At 36.6% G+C, this 20,642-nt stretch overlaps 5 protein-coding genes across 12 annotated transcripts; 2 read left to right on the top strand and 3 right to left on the bottom strand.

The window, feature by feature from the left end:
• Positions 1 to 274: 274 nt before the first annotated feature.
• mora (CHORD-like protein) lies at positions 275 to 2,495 on the bottom strand. The gene is made up of 4 exons (XM_067359036.1): positions 2,150 to 2,495; positions 1,488 to 2,050; positions 1,197 to 1,388; positions 275 to 1,106 (listed from the first exon to the last, which is right to left on the bottom strand). Exons 1-4 carry the CDS (start codon positions 2,226 to 2,228, stop codon positions 915 to 917), a joined length of 1,026 nt encoding a protein of 341 aa, XP_067215137.1. The 5' UTR covers positions 2,229 to 2,495; the 3' UTR covers positions 275 to 914.
• A 101-nt stretch (positions 2,496 to 2,596) lies between these two features.
• On the top strand, positions 2,597 to 4,817 carry Mul1 (Mitochondrial E3 ubiquitin protein ligase 1). The gene is made up of 5 exons (XM_012378013.2): positions 2,597 to 3,069; positions 3,179 to 3,384; positions 3,453 to 3,637; positions 3,765 to 3,969; positions 4,052 to 4,817. Exons 1-5 carry the CDS (start codon positions 2,965 to 2,967, stop codon positions 4,377 to 4,379), a joined length of 1,029 nt encoding a protein of 342 aa, XP_012233436.1. The 5' UTR covers positions 2,597 to 2,964; the 3' UTR covers positions 4,380 to 4,817.
• Ctu1 (Cytosolic thiouridylase subunit 1) lies at positions 4,672 to 6,377 on the bottom strand. The gene is made up of 6 exons (XM_012378016.2): positions 6,241 to 6,377; positions 5,913 to 6,144; positions 5,701 to 5,819; positions 5,436 to 5,624; positions 5,156 to 5,360; positions 4,672 to 5,036 (listed from the first exon to the last, which is right to left on the bottom strand). Exons 1-6 carry the CDS (start codon positions 6,286 to 6,288, stop codon positions 4,807 to 4,809), a joined length of 1,023 nt encoding a protein of 340 aa, XP_012233439.1. The 5' UTR covers positions 6,289 to 6,377; the 3' UTR covers positions 4,672 to 4,806.
• Sf3b5 (splicing factor 3b subunit 5) lies at positions 6,345 to 7,139 on the bottom strand. The gene has a single exon (XM_012378017.2). It carries the CDS (start codon positions 6,866 to 6,868, stop codon positions 6,611 to 6,613), a length of 258 nt encoding a protein of 85 aa, XP_012233440.1. The 5' UTR covers positions 6,869 to 7,139; the 3' UTR covers positions 6,345 to 6,610.
• Positions 7,140 to 7,348: 209 nt separating this feature from the next.
• On the top strand, positions 7,349 to 20,511 carry Cdk12 (Cyclin-dependent kinase 12). Of its 8 annotated transcripts, none has more exons than XM_012377970.2 (11): positions 7,349 to 7,720; positions 9,553 to 10,915; positions 11,011 to 12,317; positions 12,400 to 12,815; positions 13,049 to 13,245; positions 13,322 to 13,535; positions 13,613 to 13,881; positions 13,988 to 14,155; positions 18,601 to 18,898; positions 19,106 to 19,226; positions 19,299 to 20,511. In XM_012377970.2, the coding sequence occupies exons 2-11, from the start codon at positions 9,561 to 9,563 to the stop codon at positions 19,589 to 19,591; spliced, it is 4,638 nt and encodes a 1,545-aa protein (XP_012233393.1). In that variant the 5' UTR covers positions 7,349 to 7,720; positions 9,553 to 9,560; the 3' UTR covers positions 19,592 to 20,511. The 8 variants fall into 8 exon arrangements, 6 of the variants coding, with proteins under 6 accessions (XP_012233393.1, XP_012233395.1, XP_012233399.1 ...); XM_012377972.2 differs by having other exon boundaries at positions 9,556 to 10,915; XM_012377974.2 differs by having other exon boundaries at positions 7,350 to 7,720; positions 13,322 to 13,526.
• The last annotated feature ends 131 nt before the right edge of the window (positions 20,512 to 20,642 follow it).

Genomic DNA, 20,642 nt, shown 5'->3' on the forward strand with positions numbered 1-20,642 from the left:
CAAGCATTTGCAGTATCCTTTTTGCAGTTTATATAAATTAAAAGTTTATTGAAATTTTGGAATTAAATAAAATGAATTCACACAGAGATATATTTAGAACCATCTTAGATGACTATTTTCTTTGTACAATCACGAATGTCTCCTAGTGTGGATTATTTTGGAATTACTATTATTTTGGAAAAAGTGAGGTACATAATAAATAGAAAAATTTGTGTTGATTTAAAAAAAAGGTAAGATTGTCATTTCTTGTCTTCAAAATTTTAATTTCCATAAATAAGCTAATAGCACAACTCGCCAACTGCACCTTTATTTTATAAACTTGTTAACATTGAGATAAGAATTAATACATATGTATCAGATTAATAATAGGGCATGTAACTTGTGTGGAATTATAGGCCGGTATTCATAGTCCGTTCTTATATTCAAGATCGTTTTAAGTACAAACTTATATTCGCTCTCTTTGTCAGACACAATCTATGTGTGACAAAGAGAGTGAATATAAGTCCGTGCTTAAGACGATTTTGAATATAAGAACGGACTATGAATACCGCCCATAGTACACTTGACAGAAGAAGAGAAACAAGTTTATGATAAAATATTAATTTTTATTATATATTGGTACTAGTTTTTCAGAAAAAAACTATAAAAAATAACGTTAATAACTCTTATAAAGAAATGTGTAACATTTATATAATCATATTTAATGGCTGAATTTTTCGATTTAAAAGTAACACAAATAATACGATTTCTATTGTATTTAAAATTATTTTGCCAAAACAAAATGAACAGAATGAAATCTTTCACAGGGAAAGCTCTTTTAAATTGGAATAAATTATTCCAGAAAAATAAATTGTTACGATTTACCTCAATGTCATAGAGCTACAAGTCTTTTTACAATTAAAGAATATTAACACTTAAAGATCACTAAGGTCCACAGCATCAATCTGTGTATTAAGAATTGCAGCGTCTTCCCTGCTTTCAGAAGTTTCTGAATTTGTTTCTCTAGGAATATCTAACTTTGACCATGAACCAAGATTTGCCTTTTTTAGTTTGATTTCTACTTTGGTCGGCAGCATACTTACAGAACTTTGCTCGACGTCAACAATCTAAAAGAAAACAATGAACGTATATTACAAAGATAATAGTTTCATCGGTCATGAAAATTTAAATTTAAATTTTAAATGCTAAATACATACTCCTCTCAATTCTATGTCAAGATTGTATCTTGAGTTTTCCTCCACAAAGAATAAATCGACAGTCAGATGGATGGGATTTAATTTTACAAAAGATTGACTGGGCAGATATTTCTTTGCATACACAGAAACAACTACATATGTTCCCGTTTGATGCCAATCCATTCTACATTGTACATCCTTTTTTCCTGTATTCTGAAAAATAAATAAACTTTATTTAAACAACAATTGTTAATAAAAACTATTATAAAAATACTTTATTTTAATTCTTTATTTGCGATATTCATTATATACCTCTGAAAACCACATATGCTTGCCTCGTGTACAGCCTGGTTGCTCCAAAAACACAGAAAACTCTGTTGTTTTCTTTCGACAACAGGACCAATATTTCAGTCCTTCGTGAAAAATAGGTACTCCGGAATGATAGCTGCAGGTTTCTTCCTCAGAAGTTGGTCCTTTGTAAGTCCCTTTACACGAATTGTTTTTACAACTTTGTCCTACTTGCACTATGTTTTCTATCGATTTGTCAATCTCTAAAGCTGTCAATCCTTTGATTTGTTCTAACAAGATAGGAGATATTGTCGGCGATAGTGTGAATTGGGGAACATCAAAAGAAGGCCTTTTCAAAGATGGTTTATTATTCAGAGGCTTAGAAATAACCTCTATTACTTTGTCAATTTCAGATTTATCAACGGCAGGCTTCTCTGGCTCTATTGGTTTTTCATTTGAATGCTTCGACTTTGTGCAACCCTTAATGTTCAAAAACTCGGTAAAGTCTGTACATTTTTTATTGCAACAGGACCATCCTTTATATGCATCGTGAAATATTGGATGTCCTGGATGATGTACACAATCATCTACAAGGAGATAATAAAATCACTGGCCTTCCCATATATGCTATAAATAATATAATTTAATAAACAATCACGGTTTAAAAATGAAAAAATTATCTTTACCATCCTTATTGTCACTTGGATCAAATTTCTTTCCGCAACCACGGTGATAACAATGCAACAAATTTACTTCCTGGGACATCTCGAGTATTCCACGTGTAATTTGTCTGCCTTGGAAAAATACTTCGATAAATTGTTATAGAAGAAACGTTTTCTGTAAAAACTTTTTCTCAGTTTAGTACACAAAATTCTAGTACATTCCAAACTTCCGAATCTCGATGTCGCAAATATGTCACAAATATATCTCGTAGGCAACCAGTGATGAATCTGATAGAATGGAGACTGATGAAGACGCGGCTCCGCGTTAACTGTGTGGAACGAATATGACGTACACTACTACTAGTTACCAAAGTAATTTTGGAATAAAAACGGACTATGAATACGCCCTTATGTATTCTCTCTTCTACCATTCGAGCTAGCCGAAACGCAACTCACATGTACGCGGTTCTCGATTGTGCGCGATCATTGCTTTCAATACGATTATTCAAGGCTGTTTGGGGCCGCGTCTCCATTTTAACATCTTCGCTCAGAACTGCTCGATCAAATGAAAAATCCACCAAAATATCATATAAAGATTTTTTATTTTGAGGAAATACGGAGACAAATTATCATCAGCTGTTGGGGTTGATTTTAATTTGCACGAATTGCACATATTATGATAGCGGCACGACGATTATAGGAAACTGCATGACAGTGTGCTCTTATATTTTGCATATCGAAAAGTGATCCAGGATGAATGCTGTTATGTGAATAATCTCAGTTTAAGTGAAGGCAGATGTAAAGGTGTATGACAATGCATCCGAAAATATAATTTAATAATGGAATATTTGGGTGAAATATTTGCTCTTGGAATTGACACCATTGTATTCGCTATTTGCTTAAAGCAATACAACAATTACAAGCATGCGGTTAAGGCAGTTGAGGTAAATGATATTGGTTTATCGCCAAAGTTTTTAAACGCATTAGTGTTAGGAAAAATGTGTTAAAATAACAGACACAATGTGATAAATAGAAAAGCCGTATGTTTTGTAGAATGTTGAGCTGTATGATGTTGGCACCGATCTTAAAACTGTATTAGATAACAGCTCGAATAATAAAGTGGATTACATCGCTGTCAGAGGAATTGTAAAGCCGTTAGGAGAATCGTTGAGAAGCATTAATAAAAAGGATGTTACCGGTGTTATACAAAAGCTTAGTGTCAGAGAGCATGTTGTCGCTAGAACATCAGCTGGTTTCTGGTAAGATAAGATTATACATCACTGTTTTTATATTACAGATATATTTTTATAAAATTGACTGATTATAGGTCTGATCAAAAACGAACCATTCAAAAAATCTATCATGTGGTACCATTTGCTTTGCAAAGGGGATGGTATTCTGTGGAAATCATAGATCCATTGTCGGCTGACATTTTAGATTTGGATGTGATCTCTGATAATTTTCAGCCCAGTGTACCTTCGTTTGTAGATCATATATGGGGATTTTTCACAGGTAATAACAATAAAACATATCAGGACTAATTGTTACTATTTTATTTTGAATTATATTATTTGTGTGTGTGTGTGTGTGTGTGTGTTCTATTTTTAGAAAGTTTTTAAACTTATGTTTACATTATTAGGAGTGCGTCAGCGTGGGATACAATCTACAGAAAAAATGTTGCGTGAGGATTCAGTTATTACAGCAATAGGTGAGCTTTCAAAGTCAGATGCTAAATCTGACTCTCTTATCTTGCAACCTCCATTAAGTGGACCTCCTTTTTACATAACAAGCATGTCAATTACCGCCTTGATACGGAAATTAGACGATCGTAGAAAGATATACAGGTATGTAGATCTTTGAAAAGTAAAATATCTATTACAAATTGAATATATAATTATAAATTAAACACAATTATTGTGAATATAGGATATTTTGTTTAATGACTGGTGCCGTTGGATTATTAATCGGAGGAATTATAGCAAGACGCTACTGGAAGAATAAGCAGGAGCAAAGATTAGCAGAGGAGTTGCGTCAGTCGCTTGAAATGTCTCGTCAAGCAAGACGGCAACGAGTCAGAGATAGGGATCTTAGAGAAGATCAACTATGCGTAGTTTGCAAAACAAACGCGCGTGAAATTATTCTATTACCTTGTGGCCATGTATGCATATGCGAAGATTGTTCATCTAGCATCAATAATAATTGCCCCATTTGCCGAACACAGATCACTCAAAAAGCAGCAGCATATATAGTGTGAATTTAATTTTGACACAAATTTATAGCTAAAATATTTCAGAGTGATAATACTGTAAATTAAAATAGTACTGTTCTGTTTGATTCTAATTTATTTAAAAATATATGGTACACATGTATGTACATCGTTTTTGTTTATATAAAAAATCTGATTTGCATAAGCAAATGTATATGTGCATACAAATTATTAATATTGTAAGATTTTAAACGTTTGATCATATATAGCTTTTATTGGGGTATATAATGAATATCAAGAATATAAATTTTGTTAACGTCAGTCAAATTATAAAACTATCTAAGCAATAACTTTTTATTTAATCATCTTAAATGTATATTTTTGGAACATTTTTCCCATCATTAATTGAAATAGAAGATATATTTTTTGTAAACACATGTGTGCACATGTTGTATATTTGTATACATAAAAAGCCTTAAAAATCTACACTTTGCTCTCTGTTTTTTTTATCTACAATATTTTTGTCTAAGCTCATTATTTTCTTAGCTCTGCTAGATTTGCCAATACCGAGTTTTGGTAGTCCTCTGTTCAAGCCCTCCAACAGAACACATGCCTTGCATATTTCTTGACTTGACACAAATCCACATCGAGTACAATTCTGTCTCTCTGGCATTTTTACACTATCTTTTACTTGCAATTGCTCACCTAGTGTATAAAATTCATAATTAACAATTTTTATAATCTAGTTTAAATAGAGAAATATTACAGTAAAATATATAACAAATATATTTTTACAAATATATATTTTACAAATATATTTTTACCTGAATGTATTATATCAATGATAGATGAAGGTCTAATTTTTTCCAAATTCTTTAGAAAGGCTCGTGCATGGCCTCTGTAAGCATTTGGAGCATATATGCACTCTGTAGAGAAATATACCAGACGTTTAAAATATGCATACATGACAATTTCTTTTTCGTATGCATATTTCAGTGGCTTACAACGCATAATCGAATCTGCACCCGTCTGTATAACATGAAAATTTGCATATCAATCATTTGCAAGTTTTTTTATTCTATATGTGAAATAACATATTCTTACAGTGATTACAGATGTACATCTTTGTAATCGGGCAATGTCGCCTCTTAAGACATTCATTAATACTGTTTCAGCAATATCATCCGCATTGTGACCCGTTACAATACAATCTACCCCCAAAAGTGCAGCACCTCTGTCCAATGCTTGTCTTCGAAAAACACCGCAAAATGTACAATTATTTTTACGGCCAATCTAAAATACATTACATATCCCGTTAGAGTACATTTATAGAATTTTCAGTATAGCAAAGTAATTGGATGTATTTTACCTCTGCAACTATAGAGTCCATTGTCCATCCATATAGTTCTTTATATGATAAAACTTTAAGTGGAATGCCATAATCATCTCTGTTCTGTGCCACAGTTTTCAAACTATCATCCCTATATCCTAAAATAGCGAATTACAAAAAATGTAAATTATATTTTTTATATATGCTATAAAATAGTTACACATATATATAGTTGTTAAAATATATGTTACCAGTAATTCCTTCGTCAATGGATAAAAGAAACAGATCTAATCCATATTTGTATTTTTCATTCAAGACTTTTAGAACATATGCAAGTACAGTGGAATCTTTTCCACCTGATGCTCCAATGGCAACTTTATCACCAGGTTTGAACAGTTTACCAGTAACAATAGTATCATGTATTTCAGTTTCAAACGCTAAGAAGAAACATTCCTTACACAATGTATCGCCAGTTTTTGGTCTCTAAAGATATATCACATATTTCAATTATATTTATGGAATAGAGATAATATATTACACAAATCTTTAGATATATGAGAAATTGCGAAAATTATTTACCTTCAAAATGGCATCTCTACCACACTTTGTAGAGCATAAGACAGGCATGTTGGATTTTTTAATTCTTCTGATAAACAGAGAGCTACTAATAATAACTTGCACAATTTTATTATGTCTCAATTTATTAGATTGATATAACGTAAGATCGTACAGAAATGTCTTTGTATTTTTTTATTGAAGTAGGATTAAGGTTAAATATCCACGTTGCTCAAAAGATGGCAGTCATGAATTGAAACACATCAAGCAAAATTGGCTTGTAACAAAATCCACTTTGAGTCTCTTATTCTATGCAAAACAACTGATTAATGATACAATACTGGGTAATAGTTTTCATCACTCGGAAAAAATGTTCGACGAGAGGATGTACAATTTAATCCTCCGGTTTCTCGGGGGGCGGTCCGCAAGGTTGTAGCATTTTTTCCATGAGATTGAATCTGACTCGTGCCTTGGCTTCGTTTTCGGCAATCGCGAAGAAATTTAGCAGATCATAATGGCCCATGTACGAACTGCAGGAATCCCGGTGCTGATTCACCAGCCACTCAAATTTCGTTGTATCTGCGTGTCCTGTGCCGATGTACTTTGACTGCAGATGCTCGAGTTGACTGTGAATGTTGTAGCGTTCACCCATTTTCTTGAGTTACCTTCTTCAAAATCTTCTCGTTGCTTCTCGGAAATAGAATTTGACTATCACGCGTGTAACTGTATTTTTTTTGTATTCTATGCTGACAAAAATTTTCGCGTTTTATAGGTTATGTTCGTCTAGATAAAATTTGCAATCCAGATCAGATAACCAATCAATTCAGTGCATCTTTGGAAAAAATGCATACGTAATGGAAGACGATTAGCTATTTCTATAAGAATTTACACATTACTGTGATGGTTTTTGTCCAATATTCACTCAATCATAGAATATTGAAATTTTAGATTGTGTATTCATAATTGTAAAGATCCATAAATTCCAATAATTTTATTGGTTGTCTGTTTGAAGACGATCCAATCAGATAATCTTACAAAACACGAGACCGGTAAAATTGGCGAAAATCTCTAAATTTCTAGTAACTTTATCGCTTCACCGCGTTTCATTTCGCATTTCGCCGCGGCAGCACTGTATACGGACACATTACGTCACGCAGAAGCGACGTGCTAATGGTCAATGGCTTCCATTCGGTCAAGCTAGGCACATATGAGCAAGGCAGAATCCAAAGCGATCAGATGCGATATGATGCGATCGGCTGCTAGAATCATAAAAATATGATCGCTTGAGCGCCGCACGATCACGTTAGAAATCTGAACTCCTGGCTTGAAGCACCAATCGGCCGCGAATTATGTGCTGAGAATCATTTTGCACAGAAGACCTAACGACGACGAAACGGGCAGAACGTAACCGTTACGCACCATCTCATCGACCCAACGTACTGGTTTTGGACCTGATGCGAGGGTCACCGGGGCTCGTCACGACGCCGCGGGACACACATCGCACGTGAGTACGATTGTATTTTGTGCAAGTGCGATTTCCCGGACGAATCATTGCGTTGTCGTCCAACTTTTGCTTCGTAAAAGAGAAACTGGGCGAGTCCGAATACGTGTGTGAGAGCAATGGCGGCCGCGTTGACTCGCTCGAGAAACTCGTGGTTGCTTCGTTATTCGCGTCGCGACTGTTAATTCCCTGCCCGTGTCCGTTCCCTCGCCGCTAATCATCGTTTGCTCTTCATTCCGGGACAAGTGCAACAACGGCAAATTGGCGTAACGCGACCGCTCGCACGCAAGGTAATCGCGTCATTCCGCGATATCGCTATATACGTACATCGCCGCCCATGTGTACGTACGCGAGCGAGCACACGCATGACTACGTGTATACATGCACGCCGTTGATCAGGTATGAGTGATATCCATGACGATCGGTTTCGGGATCGTGTCCAGGCACCTCGAAGCAATAACGTTATTTTCGATCGTCGTGTTTTCATCGATGTCAGGGTAAGCCAGGAAAAACCACGTGGCACACTTCATCACTTAAATATCCCTCCAATCTTACAAAATCTCCAATAATGTTGACAAATGCAACGATGTAAATTTACCCAAGTACTTTGAAACAGAATTATTAATAATAATTTCAAAATTTTTAATTAAAAAATATATATTTAGAATTTATATACAATGGACCCAAAAAATAAGTGTGGAAGAAATCACGTGGCTTATTCCTATTGATATTTTCTCTACAATGCTTACAATATGCAATAATGTTGTCCAAATACAGCAATACAAAATTACTCGAAGTCTCTTAAACAGAATTATTTTACAATTCTTGAATTTATAATGCTAAATTTATAATTCCACAATTTTTTTTTATAGCATTGTATACAAAGTCATTGTACGTTTAACTTATTTTATAATTTAATTGATCGGTAAATAATACCCGAACGTAAAATGAATCATGTGATTTGTTTCTGTTAATATTTTTGCTTACAAAGTCTCAATAATATTGAAAAATAGAATGTAAAGCACTACTTTACTATTCTAAAACTAGAATTATTTTATAATTCCAAATTTGTAATTTCAGAAGTTTTTTAGAATTATTTAAAAAATTATTATATATGTAAAATTTAATTGAAATGTGTGTAGGATGAATAAAACACATGGCTTATTCCTGCTGATATTCTCTCCTACCAAATCCCAAATGGCAACTACAGTAACATAAAATTGCTTAAGCACTCTAAAAAACAGAACTATTTTATAAATTTATATATAATAAATTTACAAATTTATTTATATATAATAAATTTATAATTTCAGAATTTTTTAAAATTATGTACAAAATTATTATAAGTAGTATTTAATTAATCAATAAAGAAATTGAATGCAGGAGAAACAAACTATGTAACTTGTTTCTGCTAGTAAAATTTTAAATGACAAATATAACAATTAGAAAATTATAAATTTTTTAAAACAAAATTAATTTATAATTCTAGATTTGTAGAATTAAAATTTTTTTAAAACAAAGTAATCCTACATATAGAACTCAATTGACCAATAAAGGAAATGAGTGCTGGAGTAATGAACTATGAATGAACAAACTACAGAGCTATTTATTAGCGATATATCTTCCATGAAGAATGACCTAGATATAAATGTGAAACCTAAAAATACCTGAAATTAAACAATAAATATATACACAAAATTTGTAACATTTAATTTTATTTGTGTCAGTTTTTATTATCATGTCAATAATACACGTAATCATGTAAAAAGTACACGATTTTTAATTAATTAAAGTAATTAATTTCTATCATTTATTGATAGTTGTTTTATTTTTAGTAGGTGACATGCCTAGCACTCGTGATATCGAAAGAGCTGAACGTAATGGGAGATTTCGCTCGCGAAGACGAGGCAGTACAGGCAGCGACTTGAATCGACATAGCTTCGACGGTCCTGATAAGCGTCACAGACGGCATGGCAAAAGTAAGGGCTCGGGAAAGAAGAAGAAAAAACGTTCACGCGACAAGTCATTGGAGAATGTTCCGACTGTAGCCTCTTCAGTTGTGAAGCCATTGGTCGAATATTCGGACGTAAGTAGTGAGGATCTCTCCGAGCCAGAGGCGGGGGAAATACAATCGGAGGATAGTCGTGGCAATAGTTACACTGACGGAGAAGTGCAGTCTGAACAGTTGCTTCAAAGGCGATATTATGGCGGTAGCCCGGTACGCACCCTCGGAGCGTCGCCCATCAGCATATCACCGTCATCGCCACTTCCGCATCGGCACTCCGGCAGGCATTATTCGCCGAACGAGCAACAGCAGCAATCAGCGATGCACAGCGGGACTCCGGAATACGAAGAGGACTCTAGACGATACGCTCGGCGGAAAGAAAAGAAGCATAAACGCGAGAAGAAGAAGAAGAGAAGTCTGAGCCCATCGTCAAACTCCGGTAAGAAAAAGAAGAGGAAATCCAAGAGGCACTCCGACAGCATGAGCCCGCACCACGTTCTCGCCGAGGGCGAGATCGATCTGAGTCCGGAGCACGAGAAGCAGTCGATGGCCGTTGCTGGCAATTGGTCAGAGTCCCCGCCTTTGCCGTTGAAGGACAGCACATCGCCGATCTCGCCAGCAACGCCGCAAGAACAGCGATGTCTCAGCGACGACAGGGATCTCGAGATCTCGTCGAGACAATCATCTCGGAACTTGACGCCGCCGTTGCTGCCGCCCGTGCGGCAGATAGAGTCGCCGCATACGCCGTTATTGCCACCGCGCGCAACCACACCGGAGAATCTGGACAAAGCGGCCGCATCCAAGCACAACAGTCCCGATCGGCAGAAACGCAGTCCCAGTATTCACGTGGTACGACGCTCCAGCATAAGCCCCGCGCCTGGCGGCCCGAGTCGCAGACGGCCACACAGCCCGAGTCCGCCGTCGAGACGAAGGGATCACAGTCCGCCACGTAGAAGAGATTTCAGTCCCACCCCGATGCTCCACAGGCTCAGGCATAGTCCGAGTCCGGCCACGGTCAGACGACGAGAGTTCAGTCCGAGCCCCGTTGGCAGTCATAGACGGCGAACGGACAGCGGAATCAATTCTCCGAAACGCAGACGGCGAGACGAGCCAGATCGACGCCACCGACATCACGAGAAGGACAGGAGGGACAAGCGGAAGTCGAGATCGACCAGAAGTCCCACGGGAAGCAGGTGCGAGCGAGTTATTTTTTCTGCTTAAAATCTTTCAAGATGTAAATAAATAAATTAATTCCTCCTGTTTACACAACAATTCCCATTGATTTCAGATTGCACATGCCTCTGTCTCGTTCACGTTCTCGCAGCCCGGGAAGGTGGCGAAAGCTGTCGCGCTCGAGATCGCGTTCGCGCAGAAGAAGTCGCACACCGAAGAAATCGCGCTCGCCCAGTAAGACCCACAAGTCGTTGCGGAAGCACAAGTCGAAGAGCCCGCGTCCAAGAATACCTTCTCCCACGTCACACAGGTCGCGGGCCAGAAGTCCATCGAGCATCACCGCGCGGAATCTTCGAGTACAGGCGAAGATCAGCGAGACCAGTTTATTCGCCGAGCTGGTAAAAGATCGCAACATGCGAGAGTTGGCGTACAAAAGACTGCAGGCCGCGAAGGAGAAGGCGGTGAATCAAGACGAGGTGCAAATCATAGAAGGCACCGACGAGAAGGACGGCGGCGGTGGCAGTGGCGTCGGCGTTGGCAGTGGCAGTGTCATTGGCAGTGGCAGTGGCAGTGGCAATGGTAGTGGCAGTGGCAGTGGTAGTGCTAGTGGCAGCGGCAGCAGTAACATGTCCTCCGAGAATAAAGCTTCCACTGATAATAAGGACAGATCTGTGAATCACAAGGAGCAGCACGCCAAGACCGGCGAGAGCGCGTCGGCCAAAAGCATCGACGTCGTCGACATTCCCGTACCAACGAGCGACGACAGCTCGCTGGCAGGTAAAACACCGCCGTTGCCGCCGATCGGCACACCGATCGGCGCACCGCCGCCCAATCCGATGTCCACCGCGGCAAATCCTCTCGTTTCTCATGCAGTTGTACATACCTCGCCCTCGTCATCGATGATGCCGAACAGCTACCCGACGCACAGCGTGTCGCACAGCCCGAATTTTCCGGCGCCCGGCCCCGCTCCTGGTGTGCAGCCGCCGCCGCCGCCGCCACCACCGTTGCCACCACTGCCGCAATCCGTCGAATCCGCGTCGACAGTGCCGCAAGTGTCGGCACCTATACCCATATCAGTGCCGCCGATTCCGCCAATTCAGCCCAATATATCGGCCCTACCGCCACCAATCCCACCGATTCCCGTTCCGGCACCCAACACGATCATGGCCAAGTTTAACCCACCTAACAATCTTGTACCGCTCAAGTCGGTGGATCCACCCAAGCCTCCCATTGTAACGTTTACGACAAAGAGCTTGAAGAGACTACCGTTGCCACCTGGCATTAATCAGAACGACTTGGAAAGCATAGACTCCCCACCGAGTCGTTCACCGAGTCCTCCGAATAAGGCGCAATTGAAATTGCCGACGTCGACGACGAAACCACCGCAGAAGAAGGGCATCAAAGATCTGCCGATGCCACCAGGTCAGTTTTATCTTTGTATTTTGTTCATTTATTATTGTCGCCTAATGACAATTTAACTTATCGATTTTTTTTTTAATTGTAGTCGTACCTGGATCGGAAGACTTGAGTGGCGAGGACGATCCGAACGCAACGCCGCCGCGTTTGAAGATCGAACGAGTGGCGCCGAAGCCCAAGCTAAAGCGGCCGAAGATACTGAAGCGTAGAGGACCACGGAACTGTCTCACTCCCGGCGGCAAGGACTGGGGCGAGCGATGCGTCGACGTGTTTGAGTTTATCACGCAGATTGGAGAGGGCACTTACGGCCAAGTGTACAAAGCACGTGACAAACGTGCCGGCGTGCTAGTGGCCTTGAAGAAGGTCCGACTCGAGAACGAGAAAGAGGGCTTCCCTATCACAGCGGTTAGAGAGATCAAGATTCTACGGCAACTTAATCACAAGAACATCGTTAATCTCAGAGAAATCGTCACCGACAAACAAGACGCACTGGACTTCCGGAAGGTAATTTTTATAGAGACTGCAGCGACATCCGATGACATTTTCTGATATTTTATTATTAAAAGATATTGTGTAAATTATTTAGCAAGTTGAAATATTGAAAATATGGAATCAACTTACCGCTAATCTGATTGCAAATAAATATTTATCGACTCCTAATGCTCCTAATTAAATAATATTATTTTACAGTTGTTATAAAACTAGCGAATTGTGTCTAATCATCTTCCGTCTTTCAGGATAAAGGCTCGTTTTACTTAGTTTTTGAATACATGGACCACGATTTGATGGGTCTACTGGAGTCCGGTATGGTCGATTTCAATGAGATGAATAACGCTAGTATCATGAAGCAGCTGCTGGACGGCTTAAATTACTGTCACGGCAAAAACTTCCTGCATCGGGATATCAAGTGCTCCAATATCCTGATGAACAACAAGTGTGTATTGTTACTTTCAGTGATTTGAGGAACAACTTATTTCTTCGAATTGCTGAATATAATTGAATTTTAACAGGGGCGAAGTGAAACTGGCCGACTTTGGATTGGCGCGGCTTTACAACGCGGAAGACAGACAGAGACCGTACACCAATAAGGTAATCACTCTGTGGTACAGACCTCCTGAACTATTGCTGGGAGAAGAGCGTTATGGACCGGCGATTGATGTGTGGAGTTGCGGATGTATTTTGGGCGAACTGTTCTCGAAGAAACCTTTATTCCAGGTAAATATTGTAAGCACATGACATGTTTTATTGTATTAGAGAAAGAAAGGGTTGATTTATTATTAATATTAACAATTTACGACCAGGCCAATGTAGATATGATGCAGCTAGAGATGATTTCGAGAGTTTGCGGGACGCCTACTCCTGCCGTTTGGCCTTCTGTGATAAAGTTGCCGCACTGGCATACACTCAAGCCAAAAAAGATGCACAGAAGACGTCTGAGGGAGGATTTTTCATTTATGCCAGATCCGGCCTTGGATCTCTTGGATAAAATGTTGGAATTAGATCCGGATAAGCGGATAACGGCAGCGGATGCGCTCAAGAGCGCATGGCTAAAGAATGTTCAGCCTGAACAGTAAGTATATATTTTCTTGCGTCATCTTGGACCGGCTTTCCGTTTCGAGATAGGCATTACTAATCAAGATAGGTTTCTCCGTTAAAATGCTATTCATAAAAATTAGAATGCCAGCGCCGCAGCTTCCGACTTGGCAAGATTGTCATGAACTGTGGAGTAAAAAGCGAAAGCGCTTGTTACGGGAGCAACAAGAGAGCGCAGCGACCAAGATGCCTCTCGTTCCGTACCCGAATAAAGGAGGTCCTCACAAGGATGATCTGTCGGATGTTGGGGGGTGAGTAAGACCCGAAAGAGATCTTAATTCACGAATTGCTGAGATGTATTATTCTAGCGCCAATCGGAAACTAATTTGCTTACACACGTAGATGGCTGTGTACGGCAGTTGTGCTTGGCATTTAATTTCTTTTAGCCGAAATGCATTGTCAAAAAGTAAGTGCGCTTCTCGGAAAGCGAGAAGCGACGTCGACGACGAGTAGTATTTCTGTGTGTTTTTTCGATTCTCGTTTTGCATGTCGATCTTCCTTCCACTTTAACCTAATATGAATCAACGAGTTAATTTTAGTTTCATTCGCAGTCGTTCAAACACGACGGTGGCAATAAGGCAGAACAGTGGATAATAGAAGCACGAAACGTCGTTCTCTGTTCGTGACTTCGCTCTACAGAGATTGTTTATTATTAATTAATTTGGTATAGACTGCCTGTGAGACATTTAAATATATATGTGTGTATGTATATATATGTATATACGTACATATATATATCTTTTAGGGCATAACGAGATGTCCTGACTATAATATTTTGTCGCGACAAAATATGTTATATTACTTAACCCTTTGGCTGTATGAACTTTTCTTCCCCTTTTCAAAATTATTACAACAAAGATATAGGAATATAACTATGTTATGTTTTATTGTACATTATATAAATATTATATAAAAAAACGACGAATGTTGTAAATTATTAGCGGAAGTTGCAATTAATCAATAGTTTGAAACTTTCTCTTTTACTGCTCGTTTTCGACGTATTTACAGCTAAGGGGTTAATTGTTTGACCCATTGATAAAATCGAAATATTTGCATTGAGATAATTATCATAATTATATTATCGTATATGTGAATTTTTGATTATTACAAAGATCTACCGGCGTAGAAGAAAAATGTTATTTTCTAGTGATCGCTGTGATTCCGTTTATCATTTCTAAAGATAATTGTAAAAATCGAATGTTTACTTTATTCATTCACGCTATTTAGATTTGTATACATATCTGTCAATGTATGTACTAAGAACACATATGTATACACAAATATTATAATTGCAAATGAATATGCATGCGCGCAAACGAGAATGTTCGTGTACAGATTGTGCGCATATGTATATCGATTTGAATTTCTTTATAGAAGCATTACTGCCTACAGAAATATATTCGTAACGCATTCAACCAGAAATGAAAAAAGTTATAATTGATTTTATTGTAAATAAACACGGAGTCACGTCATCGTTATTTTTCATAAGAAACTATTAAATTTATAACAATAGGTAGACGGTAAAAACTACGACATGGCATATAGCAGGTTCTATAGAATTCTATAGTATAAATAGAGAAAAAGTAGGAAGGAAGGAGCAGGAAGGCAAAAGAAAATGAATAGAAAAAACTCAAGACTAAAGTATAAATAAATATAATTTTAATAATGCTTATTAAATTATATTAAGAAAATTATATAGAAAAATAGAAAATTATATTTTATGTATTAAAGTATGTTTATTGATATTTAGTCTTGAACTTCTCTCTTTGATACATAAACGCGTATTTCTTTGTACTTTCTTCTTATTTACACTATAAAATTTCTGCTGCATGTCGTCATTTTATTTCAGAAAATTATGGGAGGATGTAACCTTAATTTTGTTAATATTTTATTCATATTTAATTCACGGTATATTCAAGCATACACATTTAGGGAAACATTATACTTTGGTCATTTTCTAAAAAAGAAAAACAATTTAGTGATTTGTATTATAGATAGTTATGATGAGTTTCAATATACAAATGGCAAATTATTGTGTACCTTAGTATTTACATTGTCCTTTTTTTTGCATGTGCGTTACGTTAAGTGATATCATCCTTATGATGAAGTCTTCGGATATTTCCTAATGTAATGTCACGGTGATGTAAAATAATATTCAAATCTTATAATATACTTGTGCGTTTAAAGGCATTTGCCTAAGTGAATGAATGTTTAGTGCTATTAAAATATTCTTTTTTTATCGTTTAGTTTTTTAGTTTTAGTGTCTGTTTATTTTTATGTTCTAATTAGGTAACGGTATCTCTCCAAAGAATTAATCCAACAAACAGCAGGCGACAATTATCTTGGGAAATACTTATTTTACCAGCGTCCATTCTATGATTCATATATATGTAAAATAATCACAAATATATGTTACTATCTCTACTTATTCCACAGATATTTTTACTTAATTTTTACGAACTTTTTTTTTTTTTTTTATAGAAGCTCAATACATTTTTGCTATTTATTATTTCTAGAAATAGATACGAATAAATACGAACTCAGCTCACTAATGTATAAATACAATATTGAATCATGTTTCTAATCGCAAATAAAGTACAATGACAATAGTATACATATGAGAATGGCATATGATAATTATGAAGATTGTTTATTCTGTTCAAAATTTATATAACAAAAATATATATATGCGTATTCTCATATATATTTCTTTATATATAGCAATGAACTCTTTTCCTTTTTAACTTTGTTTTTATTATTATAAAGTTATTTCTCTTAATGATGTAGGGCGTGTAGGGATAATAGTGATGTAGCAAAATCATGTGACATTTTATGTACCAAAGTGTATAATGTTTTCTGTTATATCTACATGACAATATTAATTAGATACATTGTAAATCTTTTCTCAAGGAAAAGAGATGAAAGAATATGTGTATTTGTCAGAGATTCAAAAGAAATTATTGAAAGCCAATAAAGTTTCGATCCTTATATAATTTGATACCTTCAATGTACCAAATAGACCACAGTGTAATGAAACAATCTTCACATGTAAATGCATATTTCAAAAATATATCATATATTCTGAGTTTTGAAAAACCTTTTTCTTTTTTTTTTTTTATTGTAATGTACTATCTACAATACTATCTACAAAGATGTGTGACTAATTTTGTGTAATTTCTCGTAGATCTACAGGTATACATACATACGTATATAGTGAATACATTTGTAAAGGATAATATAAAATGATTTGGAAAATATAATTTTGAAACGTATGACATTTTTACATATATGATTTTCGTTTGAAGAATGTCTGACAAACTTGGAATCTGATGACAGTCATTTATAAAATATATATTCTTATTCTATTAATGTTTAGTCTGTTGTTAACATTTAGTAAAATAGTTGATGATAGAAAAAAATAGCTGAAATTACAATGTTCAATATTGACAAGATTTTTTCTCTCGCACTCCCTTCTTTTTCTCTTTGAATGTATGAATTTTCAAAAATTGCTTCACATTTTTTATACGAAAATGTATATATCAAATAAAAATTGTTATTTATATCGTTGGCGAATATTGTTTCATTACGCAATGTATAAAATATAATAATAAATATTTTATGAGAAAGAGTGAGCGTGTATGTGTGTGTGTGTGTGTGTGCGTGTACGTGTGTAAGAGAGAGTGAGAGAAAAAGAAGGAAAGAATATTTTCTAATCACGTGGTAAAAATTTATATAAGAATGTGAAAGTAATGATATAAGGAGAATAATCTATTGTTATTGTAATAATCACTGTTATACGCATTGACATTTGTTATAATTTATAATGTGGAATAGGTAGAAAGTAACATATAATTTAAGAGAGTTTGGAGCAAGAAATTGCTTATAAGTACAAGATAATTGGCATGATATCTAATAGGAGGAAATTATGTTTCAGGAGGTAATATAGTTGTGGCTGAATAATAGGTGGACAAATTTTGTAGCACTTATAAGAATATATAATAGGTAATGAAAGTTTCAAGCCTTAATATGTGTTCACGCCCAGAGTGTCCAATATTATTTGACTCATGTCTACCGAGTATACGAATCATATAACCACTCATGCGCTTGAGCTTGACTAATCGAATAATAACTAAATCGCTTTATAATATTGTTTTATATAAGACCTACAGTGCATTAAATTATAGTGATGAAAAAGAAATATTTTGCTATTCATTACTCTATGATCTATTGCTGCTTGAATAAATGATAACAAATAAAATCTTGTGATTATATTAATAAGCTATGTGCATGTATATATATCTGTAATTTTCATGTATTGAACTGGCTTGTTTTGAGACACGTTTATGTACGGCTTACTAACTGCATGACCATTATATTTCCATTAATCATCTAATCAGTTGAGAATAACACAACGATATTTTGTAGTAATCAGTGATGGAATTGATTAATATAGTTATAAAGATTTTATAAAATCGATTATATATATATATATATAAATTTCTCAGAAAATGTAAAGTTAAATTATATTGTTACGTTATTCAATCGTAATGAATCTCATATCAATTATACGAATCAATATCATTTTTGACATCATTATATTCATTGTGTAAGTCTAGGGAAAATACATATCTGCCTCCTATTATTATCGTACCTAGTGAATCTCTACATTTGGTCTGTGTGTGGCTCTCTGTTACAGGTCCTCTAAACGACTTAAAATGGAAGCAGGCTATAATTCACATCCGAGCAGACTCGGCGGGGAGGCACATTACGGTGAAGATAACTTGTTTAATCAGAGCGGACCGTACATAGCTACGCCGCCGTATTATTTTAACAGTTCGCCGGTCGCTAAACCACAGTCGAAGGGAGACAATCCGCCGGAAATGTCTACCGAGGATAATCTCGCTCGGAGGCTGATGATGCTCACGAATGCCTTGAATCAGGGAAAGCCGATTCGTGTGGACGATCTTCTGTCGCTTCGAATCGACCAGAGTGAGGTACCACATACGAGGATTGTGCGAGAAGAGATCTTTTATTCTTTGTTGTGTGATAAATTTTTATTACTATTTCATTATACAATAATTTGCGATCAAAATCGCTTTACATGGATCTTCAGCACAGTCGTCTCATTTTTCAAATTGTATTACATTATTTCTTTATATATAAATGATTTTTCTTGGTAATCCATAACGATATTATTGCAGTGCGATCCTAAGGTGGCACAGTTATTGGCCGACCTGCGTGCAGAACTTCGCCTCGCCGCAAATGCCCGACCAGGAGGACAACTGGATCCCCACTTTCCTATACTGAATCCACCTCTTCTAGGTTGGTGACGCGACACTCTGTATTCTTGTTGCATTTACATTACAGATCTATCTTTCCTTTTTTTCTTCGTAGATGCAGGCGCGCCACACGGACCAGGTAATTTCGACGCGCACGCAGTGTACGCCGGCGACGACGCTGTAAGCTCCCACGGACGCTGGTCGCAATTAGCCACCGCTGGTGTCCGGAGCGCTCTGTCAGCTCTCATGTCGTACTATGGTCTCCCGGACAACAATCCCGCTATCCCTGCGTCCGCTATCGGCCGACCACCGCCGCCGCCGGGCAAACCACCCGCGCAGCCAAATTTGGCGCCACCAAATCTTTTTCTGCCCTCGACTTCCTCGCAGCAATCCGCATTCAGCTCGTAATGATTTGTGCAAAGTTGCGACGGAATACATGATCGTGTTCTGTGTATGTGTGTTGTAAAATCAGAATGGATTATATTATATTTATATATGTGTATATATATATATATATATACACATATATATTTTATATATATATATATGTGTATGTATATGTATAATTATTTTTTAAATTATAATAGCTAGAGAGAAAGAGAGAAAGAGAGAGAAAGGGACGGACGGACGGAAAGAATGAGAAATCTTATTATCGATTTGTTTATAGTCTTCGCTATCATCACTCCGTTAAGTATAAGTGCACGTTCAGTGTATAATTGTATAATACGCAACCAGATACTTAATTAGGGTATAATTTCTCTCCCCGAATGACGATAGTATTATAGTCGTTATTAGTGCACATTGGATTGCTAACGATAGAATACGATTGTTTTAAAGTCATCTTTCGATCGGTCGCTGAACGGTGTAATCTGACGTTTCTTTTCCGCATCATTACGAAAGATCTGTGATACACATTTGTATATACCTATACATACATTACATCTATATATTACCATGAGTATAGAAATCTAAAAGTGGAGCTCTCGATTTTCCACTGATGCTTGTTTTTAATTTTGGTGAAAGAGAAAAGACTTTTGTTCGCGATATTCTATGCGGATCTTTATAAGAGTTCGCATTCTGTTATATTGTAATCTCAGAGAGAAAGAGAGAGAGGGAATGAATTTTATTTTCAAGAAAGAGGCGACGCCGAGGGGGTCAACATTTGATGATTTGCGTGACAACGGCAATGCTAAAAATGTGAATATCCACTTATCGCTTAAGATTTTTTATATAAGATACTAGCGCGTATTTATTATAAGCATATTTACGGTGTACAATGTACATACATACTTACATGCTAAGAATATACAATAAAAATATCAACAAAATTCTCTCTCAAGTTAATTAAATGAAGATATGCCTGTCCGTGTATTTATCTATGTGTACTATAGCGCGATGGAAAAACGTGTTGTATATCGAAAATATTTTTATTCAAGACCCAATAATCATTTAAATATAA

This window comes from Linepithema humile, chromosome 7, assembly GCF_040581485.1.
Source record: "Linepithema humile isolate Giens D197 chromosome 7, Lhum_UNIL_v1.0, whole genome shotgun sequence".
Lineage (NCBI taxonomy): Eukaryota > Metazoa > Arthropoda > Insecta > Hymenoptera > Formicidae > Linepithema > Linepithema humile.

What these genes read in the sequence shown, in the direction of transcription:
- Mul1 (XM_012378013.2), top strand. Translation starts at nt 2,965, where the DNA reads ATGGAATATTTGGGTGAAATATTTGCTCTTGGAATTGACACCATTGTA. An exon ending in TATATGGGGATTTTTCACAG is followed by an intron (nt 3,638 to 3,764) that starts GTAATAACAATA and finishes TTACATTATTAG; the next exon opens with GAGTGCGTCAGCGTGGGATA. An exon ending in GATCGTAGAAAGATATACAG is followed by an intron (nt 3,970 to 4,051) that starts GTATGTAGATCT and finishes TTGTGAATATAG; the next exon opens with GATATTTTGTTTAATGACTG.
- Ctu1 (XM_012378016.2), bottom strand. Translation starts at nt 6,288, where the DNA reads ATGCCTGTCTTATGCTCTACAAAGTGTGGTAGAGATGCCATTTTGAAG. An exon ending in GTAGAGATGCCATTTTGAAG is followed by an intron (nt 6,145 to 6,240) that starts GTAAATAATTTT and finishes ATATATCTTTAG; the next exon opens with AGACCAAAAACTGGCGATAC. An exon ending in CATTGACGAAGGAATTACTG is followed by an intron (nt 5,820 to 5,912) that starts GTAACATATATT and finishes TCGCTATTTTAG; the next exon opens with GATATAGGGATGATAGTTTG.
- Cdk12 (XM_012377970.2), top strand. Translation starts at nt 9,561, where the DNA reads ATGCCTAGCACTCGTGATATCGAAAGAGCTGAACGTAATGGGAGATTT. An exon ending in AGAAGTCCCACGGGAAGCAG is followed by an intron (nt 10,916 to 11,010) that starts GTGCGAGCGAGT and finishes CATTGATTTCAG; the next exon opens with ATTGCACATGCCTCTGTCTC. An exon ending in CTTTATTCCAGGTAAATATT is followed by an intron (nt 13,536 to 13,612) that starts GTAAGCACATGA and finishes ATTTACGACCAG; the next exon opens with GCCAATGTAGATATGATGCA.
- mora (XM_067359036.1), bottom strand. Translation starts at nt 2,228, where the DNA reads ATGTCCCAGGAAGTAAATTTGTTGCATTGTTATCACCGTGGTTGCGGA. An exon ending in TCCAAGTGACAATAAGGATG is followed by an intron (nt 2,051 to 2,149) that starts GTAAAGATAATT and finishes ATCTCCTTGTAG; the next exon opens with ATGATTGTGTACATCATCCA. An exon ending in TTGACATAGAATTGAGAGGA is followed by an intron (nt 1,107 to 1,196) that starts GTATGTATTTAG and finishes GTTTTCTTTTAG; the next exon opens with ATTGTTGACGTCGAGCAAAG.
- Sf3b5 (XM_012378017.2), bottom strand. Translation starts at nt 6,868, where the DNA reads ATGGGTGAACGCTACAACATTCACAGTCAACTCGAGCATCTGCAGTCA.